At 38.5% G+C, this 10,720-nt stretch overlaps 1 protein-coding gene across 1 annotated transcript in view; it reads left to right on the top strand.

Moving 5' to 3' along the window:
* Positions 1–2,947: 2,947 nt before the first annotated feature.
* The window catches only part of LOC107749424 (atherin-like), a 16,412-nt gene continuing 8,639 nt past the window's right edge, over positions 2,948–10,720 (top strand). Inside the window, exon 1 of the mRNA XM_016564573.1 lies at positions 2,948–3,585. Coding sequence (XP_016420059.1) covers positions 3,422–3,585 — 164 coding nt within the window. The 5' untranslated portion in view covers positions 2,948–3,421. The remainder of the gene's footprint in view (positions 3,586–10,720) is intronic.

Genomic DNA, 10,720 nt, shown 5'->3' on the forward strand with positions numbered 1-10,720 from the left:
TTGAAGAAAGGTGTGCTTAGCCTACATTATTACTTGGACTCACAATTTTCACCTGGTAGACAAAAAAATTAAAATAAAAAGCTGTTTTATTAACAAAAACTAAAATGAAAACCTCAAAAATGATCAAATACCTTTTAACTTAAATATTTTAAGTAAATACATATTTTAAATAAAATCCATTTTCATGATTCAAACTATCTAAAATTATTATCTAAATGATCTAAAAACAATATCAATTATTTTATTTTAGCCATAAAATATTGAAATTTAGTTTTTGATACATTGTGTATTATAATACTTTAGATCTTTGTTAAAGGCAGAGTAAGTGATTTCTGGTAGCCAATGTTGATATTTGAAATCACCAAAACAAACACGCCTCTACCCCAAAAGGGTCTTGCCCCTATTTTGATAGCTCTGCCCCACATATACGTACACAACCCAGGCAACGTAATCTATTTATTTGGAATTAAGCAACAATTCTATCTCCATACTCTTACATGGGGGACTGAACCTGGAGCTGTTATCGCTCAAAAACAAACATCCATCTCAGGTTGCCTAATCTAGACTGCCAAAAAGCTGGTGGTGACTACACATTTTCCAGCTATTATTTGCCTCTTAATGGGGAATTGGTGTAAATAGTGACTCCATGGAAGTCTATATAATGGAGTTTTATTCTTACATTCAAAACACTGGAAGTTAGTGGTTAAATGTAATGAGAGAAGGACTTGTCCTTTCTGCAAATACATTTTATTTGAATATGTGCCTTTTTAGAAAATGCTTTTATTTTTCTATTAGAAAATAATATTTATGTTCTCTGTATTACGTTGTTGGTGGGATTTTTAGTTTTAGTTTTTGGTCTGTAATGTTTGGCAATTCCTTGGCAGATTCTTTACACTGTTAAATAACTTTGCTCACATTTTGATACATGGGTAAGTTTTATACAAGACTGTTTCATCACATCATGTTTGTTTGAAAAATAATTCGATTTTATTATCCATCTCACAATGTCATTTAATGTCAAATGAAGAATATATATATGTGAGCAGTATGCACACTTCTACTGGATTTGCTGTCGTTAGACCACTATTCAAGAAAGTGCCTTTAAAACTATGCAAGTACTTGCAGGGAAAATATTTTTATTTCACTCTAAAACTGAGGTGCATAGGCTCAGATCACTGAGGCCTACAATAAATCAGTTCCAAAAAGCATGACAAAACCTGTGCTAATTGAAAGAAAACAAGTTGACAAAAAGAATGAATTCAAGCTTTGGTGATAATACAGCATAATTAGAAATTTGCAAGCTTTTTTTAAAAGGCTGGTAATTTTTGATCGGGAACATTAAATTAGGTAAAGGATTTTCAGCACATCACAGATGTTAATATTTATATTTCTCATTGTTAGTTCATGTTAGCAAATGCATTAGCTGGTGCTAACGAATTGTAACTTTTTATATATATATATATATATATATATTATGTTGATATAGACTAGAGCAGGGATCCTCAAATCTGGCCCACGAGATCCACTTTCCTGCAGAGTTTAGCTCTAACCCTAATCAAACACACCTGAGCATGCTAATCAATGTCTTCAGGATCATTAGAAAATCACAGGTAGCTGAGTTTGATCAGGGTTGGAGCTAAACTCTGCAGCGCATTGGACCTCCAGGGCAAGATTTGAGGAACCCTGGACTAGAGCATGGGTGCCCAAACTCGGTCCTGGAGGGCCGGTGTCCTGCAGAGTTTAGCTCCAACCCTAAACAAACACACCTGAACCAGATAATCAAGCTCTTACTAGGCATGCTAGAAAATTCCCGGCAGGTGTGTTGAGGCAAGTTGGAGCTAAACTCTGCAGGACACCGGCCCTCCAGGACCGAGTTTGGGCACCCCTGGACTAGAGGGTTTCAAATAATGAGCACCCACTGTTATGCATTTTTATCCCCGACAGATGTCGCCACATTCACATTTATTAATGGCAACAGAAATGCCTGCTAAAAAGCAAGCTAATGTTCTTATTATTAGGCCCCTACCATATATAATCCCAATATACAAATGCTACTTCACAACATAGGCACCCGTATCTAATCAACTCGATAAGCCTTTATCAAAGATAGGTAACATTTGAAGTAGTCGTTCTCCTGCAACCAAAATTTGGGCGGGACCCCTTTTAAAAGGTGAAACTGCAGTTTTATATTCAGTGATAATATACTGCGTATTATGACTCATTCGTTTCATGCTGATTGATGGCTTGGAATGTAACGGAGAAGCCATTGTGTGAAACAGTGCAGGCATGTGGCGACTGCGACTGCCTTTATGACGTCACTTTCACTGGCGTATTGCGATGTCCGATTCGCGAAAGATTCGTTCTTTTTGGATCTTGTCAATGAACCGGTTCACAAAACCGGACTGAATCGTTCCAAGTGTTTCTCGAGTCGTCAACTCACCGAATCATAAACTGAAATTACAAATAAAATGTACTGGAAATATTTTTATGATTTGACTGTTTTACAGATTTATCAACACACATAGTGAAGCAGAGCTGGACTGAATAAATCGAATTATTATTATTATTTTTTTTTCAAACAAATCATGTTGCATATTTATTTTGTATTACGGTTCTAAATTACTAGTTTTAATTAGCTCAATTTTGGAGCATCTTTTTTACTACATAAACATTACCATTATACATGCATTTCCGTTCATATATAACAATAATAATTTTATATAATAATATATTATTATTATATAACAATCATAATTAAAGAGTTCAAACGGGTATAAAAGATCAAATAAATAATTTTAAGCTCTCAAACTTTGTCAGGGACGACGTGAGGTCGCAATTACGTCACGACGTTAAATAACCACTGAATCATTTTATGAACCGCATCTTTGAAATTAACTGTTCGAAAGAACCGATTCCTGGAAATGTGTCGGACTTCCCATCACTACGAAGTGGCGTAAGGTGAACCCGAGTATCTCCGAACTCGCCCGACGTTTACCGAGCCGTCCGTCCAGCCGGACTGCTGGAAGCAGCAGCAACAACGCCATGTTGAGCAAAGTCTCCCATCTTTATGAGATATTCCTATAATGCGACTCATTAACGTGATGTTACTACGCAAAGCGGAGTAAACAAACCCGGAGACGGCCATCTGAGGAGGCGGAGAAGAACAATTCAACCGGGGAGATCCAGGGTGGCTGGAGGGGGATACAAACCCCCTTACCGTCCCCATGCATAGAGCAGCTACAACCCCCGACTTCAAAGATAAAATGACATTTTTGGTACTAAGAGCCAGATTTGAATGAAATCCATGGCATAAGGATATACACACGTTCCGGCCTTCGTAGAGAGAAGAAACGGCCAGATATTGTTGGAACGTGCGATCGTTTTCAGCTGCGTATTGTTTGTTTTGGTTTAAATTTCTGCAATGAGTTTGCCACCGAAAGTGGTCCCGAAACCGGCCGCTGTCGCTGTTAGTGGACATGTAACCGGACCGGCACCGCCAACGCAACTCCGCGCAGCGCTGACCTCCGTGTCGTTACCACCGGGAGCCCAGAGCGCTCCTCCGCCGTCAGCCGTGCCGCCTACCCAGTATCCTTCACTAATAACAAAGCCCCTTGTGTCCCACAACACAGATCAATGGGAAACGAATGGGCATTTCGCTTTGTAATCACATCACCTGGCTTGTTATTTGTTTACCTGATTATAATGATGAAATTACTAATATAAGATTGCATTATTTCATATTAATATAATATAACCGTTGCCAGGGGTGTGCATCGATTATATGGAAGGGATTTACTTCTTTTGTGTCTGTTGTTGTTTGCTGGTCCTCTTGGCACTTGCTTTGTTCATGGAACTTGACAATCCCAGCTTTGTGCACAGGGTCCATTACCGTTTCAGATAACTCCCAATCTGTGCGTGTTTGTATTAGTTACCTGCTGCATTTTCTCGGTTTATGATCAAATGCTTTTTCTAAAGAACATGTGCTCTAAGGCTATATCTCACAAGTCAAAAGTGACTTGAATGGCATTTGTACAGTTGCTAGGGTGTTGTTGCTGGTTGCTAGGGCAGGAATAGGAAGTTGCTTTTGTGTTATGAATGGCTGCATGTTGGCTTGAGCCAACTGCAAGTTTATAAAATATTATTTTCTGGAGATATGATCCCTGTGATCCATTTTCAGTGTAGGTTTATGGGATTTTTTTCATCTTGTTTATCTGTCCGAAGGGCAAACAACTACATCTGTGGTTATCCTGTTGAGGGGAATTGACTTCATATATGTGCTACTATCACTTTGGGACAAGCTGGTTAAAATTAGGTACAAAAAAATGGAAAAGAGGTTAGTTTAGAGAAAGTCTAGTGTTATTTGTTCACACATGCCAATCTGATTATCTAGCCTATGCAAAGACATTATTCATACACTGAGAGTGTCGTAAGTACACTAATATTTTATTTAATATCTGGGAATAATCAAGAAACTGCTCGTATTTCAAGCTGATTTACTGTCATATATCGAGACATTTCTTCCAACAACAGAATAGAAAACACCAACAGATATGACGCTATGTCATTCTAGTCTGCTTTTGAAAGTAAATCACGTGACATGAAAGCATTGTTCGCTAGTGTGGGTCAGGCTAAATGTATGATAGGAATCTTAGCCTCATTTGACGTGATGTTAAGTAATCAGTCAAGCAAAGGCTGTTTAGACACAGTCAAGCTAAGTAATTGAGCAATCAGCGTACTGCAAATCTGGGTCATCCTCTTGAGCTCTCTGAGAATTTCTGTTGTTCTCCAAGTCTGAGCTATGATTTGCTGAGGAAGATTTAAAGGTGAATTGTGTTGTTTTTACACAACTAGTGTCACCAAACAGAACTGCACAAATAATGAAGGTTTTCAAACAGACTTAAAGGGATAGTTCACTCAAAAATGAACATTCTGTCATTATTTATTCACCCTGCTATCATTACAAACCTGTATGACTTTCTGTCTTCTCCCGAACACAAATATATTTTAAAGGGGTCATATGATGCTGCTAAAAAGAACATTATTTTGTGTATTTGGTGTAAAAGGAGCGGCAACCACATGGCTTCGTCCACGGTGAAAGCCGATCCGGCGATCCACAGCACTAAGTTGATGTATTCCCTCAGCGACCAGCACAGATCAGCTCTAGGCATGACGAAGCGGATATCGTCCTCTTTTGGAAGACCAAACAAAGTAGTTTCGCTTTCACAACGAAGCACACAGTGTCTCCACGGCATGGCGGCAGCGGCAACAATACTACAGTGAGAATAAAAGTTATGCCTTCTTTCTTTGCGTGAACATTTGGGCGGCGTTATGCAAATCTTCCCACATAGTGAGGTAGATATGTGGGGGCGTGTTAGAACGAGCCGTTTTAGGTAGGCGTGGTTGACTCTTAACTTTTATAAAGAATATCTCTTTGGATTTGAGACTTTAGTCTTTGCAACTTTACAGATCTTCTTTATGCACCAAGAGCTTGTAACACTCCAAAGAGAAAGGAAAAATTGAAATCGCATCAAATGACCCCTTTAAGGAATATTTCAGCTGTTTTTGTCCATATTTTGAAAGTCTTTACTGAATCTGTGCGTATCTGTCAAATATTGCAGTATTTAGTTGAGTGAAACTGAAACTTAATTTGATATTCCTCAGACGTTTTCTGATAATCATTTTCTGTGAATTGAACGTCTCATTCAAAGCACTGATGACATCCAGTTTGTTTCACATTTCAATCAAAAGGGAAATCTGCAACACTTATACACACTATATGTTTGATTATTTTTGTAACTATGGATGTGCATGCACTGATTTGGCACATGTAAGCTCTTCCTTAATAGCTTAATGTGGCATAGTGACTACTTTGGCTCTTTTTCATGTGACCTAATCATTTAATCGTAAAGACTTGCAGTGGGGTCCAAAAGTCTGAGAGACAACAATCAAGTTTAAAACTGGGAATAATGTTTTAGAAAATGCAACAAATCAAAGAGAACAAATCAATTAGATAAAGCAGAGGTAGAAATAAATAAACTTTTGCCATTAACCATGCAAACTTCTTTGTACAAATGTCAGATGTTCTTGTTCTTGCTTCTATTAAAGCTCAGGATGCTCTAAAATCACATTGGATAATGTAATCTAAATTGCTCTTTTGTTAGTTTTGACTGCTTTTATTGTCCTCATTTGTAAGTCGCTTTGGATAAATGACTAAATGTAAATGTAAATGTAATCATCAAGTTTTGACATTTCAGGTCGAGTCATTGCTAAATACTAAGAAAAACCTCAGAATTGTTTTTCTTTTTAAATTGGACTCAAATTGTCACTCTGAAATAAAAAAAATATTAATGTCATATGATGCGATTTCAAGTTTACCTTTCTCTTTGGAGTGTTACACATTGTCCCAGGTACTGTCTTCAGGTCCGGTGGTATTAATTGTGAACTTGTTTTGACATCTTCCTCCGTAATTTTAAAGAGCCTTACTGATGAATTAAGATTTAGCTGCTCAAAAAGAGTGTCGGCATCTGGTATGCTGGTACCATAGGACACAATTCGGTCAGCCAGGTTTTTCAAGGCACCACCCACTCCATCAGGAGCACCCTTTCCATGGAAATGTAAGGATTTTTCATCAACAGCAACACATCCATAGCACCAAATACTTCTTCATACCTGCGTGATGGTGCCAGGGAACAGTTCTCCGTCATACTGAACAAGGACCCACTTTCCTACTTCCAAAACTGACTCGAAAAAAAATATATTAAATATTATTTAAAATTCAATATATCTCACAATATTTTTGCAATAAATCACTTTACATTGTTTACACTTCCACACTGAACAAAAACTCTTGATGTTGAGAGCGTTGTTAAACGGATTCTGACTCACTTAAAGACCTCTAATTTGCCATTATGTTCATGTGCTCGACAGACATATTTTTGATTGGCTGTAATGCTAAACGCTTCAAAAACAAGCTGTAAATAGAAACCTTCACAGAGTGCGCACACAAATACGCACAGGTGCGTTTGATAGCAGCCAAACTGCATTGTCATACTTGTTAGACAAAAAAGAAGTAAACTTTGCTGACTGTCTTTAGAAAACTAAGTTAAACTTTTAACATTATCACAAAATTCATGATATTCCCTCCCCTCGTCAAAGATATCACAGTAATATTGCCAATAATTAATGCCCAGCCCTAATTACATATATTAAATTGAAATAGTTAAATAGAAGCATTTTCACTTGTTTGCTTAGACATTTGGGACCTGGTTTTCTTTAAACTGATGGTTTTGATAGGCTTTGTTTGCTTACCCTGTAGAAAGTCCAGATTGTTTAAGTAGAGTGTTTTTCAAATTTTTTATTTTTCATTGATTTTTTTTGGCCTCCCCTGTTCAGAACTTTCCGATCAGTTTCAGACTACAGTCTCTATCACAAAGGTTTTATAACTGTCACAATGATTTGTTATTGCTTTGTAATTGGAAATCGTATTATATCAGCTCAGGCTGTTCAGCGGTGATCGACATCGACCACAAACCTCAGCAAAAACATGTGGCCGTACAAATGAACTATTGTGTGCACACATGGTTACATTTATATTGCATAGCAATGATTACATCACTTGATGCATATCAGTGTTTTTCAGTTGTAGAGTGTTCATGATTGCATAAATCGCAATTACGACCCCTTCCTGTGCTCAGGAGTCACTGTATTGCTTCATCTAACAGAGAAAATCGTCCTAGTGGACGGGATTCCTACTCTGGGGACGTGCCTTTGGTGATGATGCTGCATCGAGAGCATGTGTAAGGCGGAGGGGGGTTGGGGTGTTGGAGGGAGTGGTTGCCAGAGCGACGGGTAACATATGCGACTGGCGCTGCACCCCTCAGACAATGGCAGCGCTGCTTAGCATTCAGAGGGTGAGGCTTCCCACCACCTGCCAACAATCGCCTAGGTCACAGAGAGTCTCTCACACACACCGCCTGCCACAACCCCAAACCTCTCAACGCAGCCCCTTTCTTAGTTCCAACACATCTTGTCACCTGCTTTTCCCCTTTTCATCATGTTGCACACTGTACAATCAACCCTGAATGCTTATCAGGTAAACGAGAAACAAGGAGGAATAAAGACCTCTTGTTCTTACTCATTCTTATAAGCGAAGTAGGTAATTTTCTTTTATCTGATTTCAGTTTAATGCGTAGAAATAACTAAAAGTAAGCTGTTTGTAGTGGGCTATGATGTTACTCTAAGTAATTTGATGTGTCAACTTCTGGCTCAGCCAATTCCATGAGTTTGGGGCGGGACTACTGGGAAACCTGTTTGAACATTTTTTTCTGTGTTCAACGTCAGAAACTGGTCAAACATTTGGGCTTTGAAGTATTAATAACCCTTCTAATTCTATGATAATAGTGTAGTTTAAACCACAACTATAACGATAATGATGACACAGGAACGATATCGTTGGAATGTACATTATTCTATGCCCCGCCTCTCTCAAACACGTCGTTTTCAACAAAGCCCCCTCCTTTGACAAGTGTGACAAGTGCATGCACATGTGCGTGTCATACTCGTGAGATGAGAAAGGTCTTCAGAAAACTAAACTAAACTTTTAACATTATGACAAAATTCATGATATTTCCAAATTTTATATCCTCACCAAATTTATCGCGATAATATTGCGAATATTCAGTATATATCCCAGCCCTAATTATATTAAATAGAAATAGTAAAATATATGCATTTTTATTATTTTACTTAAAAAAATTGGGACCTGGTTTTCTTGCTTTTGTGTCCCTACCCTGTAGAAAGTCCAGACTGTTTAAGCAGAGTGTTTTTCAAACTTCTCATTTTTCATTGATTACATTGGCATATCATGCCATGTGTATCACCTGGTGATCTCAGCTTTGTTGAGATCTTCTCAATCAGTTTCAGACTGTAGTTCTCTATGACAAAGGTTTTATATCTCCCACAAAGAGTCATTATTGCTTTGTAATTGGAAATCGTATTATATCAGCTCAGGCTGTTCAGCGGTGATCGACATCGACCACAAACCTCAGCAAAAACATGTGGCCGTACAAATGAACTATTGTGTGCACACATGGTTACATTTATATTGCATAGCAATGATTACATCACTTGATGCATATCAGTGTTTTTCAGTTGTAGAGTGTTCATGATTGCATAAATCGCAATTACGACCCCTTCCTGTGCTCAGGAGTCACTGTATTGCTTCATCTAACAGAGAAAATCGTCCTAGTGGACGGGATTCCTACTCTGGGGACGTGCCTTTGGTGATGATGCTGCATCGAGAGCATGTGTAAGGCGGAGGGGGGTTGGGGTGTTGGAGGGAGTGGTTGCCAGAGCGACGGGTAACATATGCGACTGGCGCTGCACCCCTCAGACAATGGCAGCGCTGCTTAGCATTCAGAGTGTGAGGCTTCCCACCACCTGCCAACAATCGCCTAGGTCACAGAGAGTCTCTCACACACACCGCCTGCCACAACCCCAAACCTCTCAACGCAGCCCCTTTCTTAGTTCCAACACATCTTGTCACCTGCTTTTCCCCTTTTCATCATGTTGCACACTGTACAATCAACCCTGAATGCTTATCAGGTAAACGAGAAACAAGGAGGAATAAAGACCTCTTGTTCTTACTCATTCTTATAAGCGAAGTAGGTAATTTTCTTTTATCTGATTTCAGTTTAATGCGTAGAAATAACTAAAAGTAAGCTGTTTGTAGTGGGCTATGATGTTACTCTAAGTAATTTGATGTGTCAACTTCTGGCTCAGCCAATTCCATGAGTTTGGGGCGGGACTACTGGGAAACCTGTTTGAACATTTTTTTCTGTGTTCAACGTCAGAAACTGGTCAAACATTTGGGCTTTGAAGTATTAATAACCCTTCTAATTCTATGATAATAGTGTAGTTTAAACCACAACTATAACGATAATGATGACACAGGAACGATATCGTTGGAATCACTTTCAGAGCTATTATTTTTCAGCTGATTAACGATAAAAACATTGACAGCCAAACAGAATCTTTCCTGCTTTAAAGAGCTCGACCATTTAAAGGTGACATATAAACAGTTCTTTTAATAAACAGCATTATGTGGAAGCTAATAAAGTTATTGTTCTCAGTGTGAACGGGCCTTAAAACCACTATTATGAATTAGGTTAAATTTAGATTTCATGTTAACAATCAGGTGCAGTGTTGTCTCTGCACTAGCAGATGTTACCAAAGGAAATAGAAAAAATAAATAGCCTAAGGTTTGTCAAACGCTCCATATGCCATTGGTCAGACAAGCAGGTAACCCTGCCCCAAACTCGCGCCATTGGTTAAGTCATTGTTGCTGGTCGGGATAGTCAAACAAACAGCAATGTTTTCATAGCACCACAGAACTGCAGTGGTTCTGTTTTTGGGGAGGTTCAAGCTACTAACTGCTACTAATGTCTTACTTAAATTTGTCTTTGCTTATCAAGCATTGAACGATGATGCTTTACCTTTAAGTTTTCTCAACTGTCAGAGTTGTAGTGTTGGCCGCAGTCTTGCTGCAGTATTGTACAGTGTACATGAACTGCATTTCTAACTGCTATGTCTTACTTAAATTTGTCTTTGCTTATCAAGCATTGAACGATGATGCTTTACCTTTAAGTTTTCTCAACTGTCAGAGTTGTAGTGTTGGCCGCAGTCTTGCTGCAGTATTGTACAGTGTACATGAACTGACTGC

The sequence above is a fragment of the Sinocyclocheilus rhinocerous genome, unplaced genomic scaffold, assembly GCF_001515625.1.
Source record: "Sinocyclocheilus rhinocerous isolate Xijiao unplaced genomic scaffold, SAMN03320098_v1.1 scaffold889, whole genome shotgun sequence".
Taxonomy (NCBI): Eukaryota; Metazoa; Chordata; class Actinopteri; order Cypriniformes; family Cyprinidae; genus Sinocyclocheilus; species Sinocyclocheilus rhinocerous.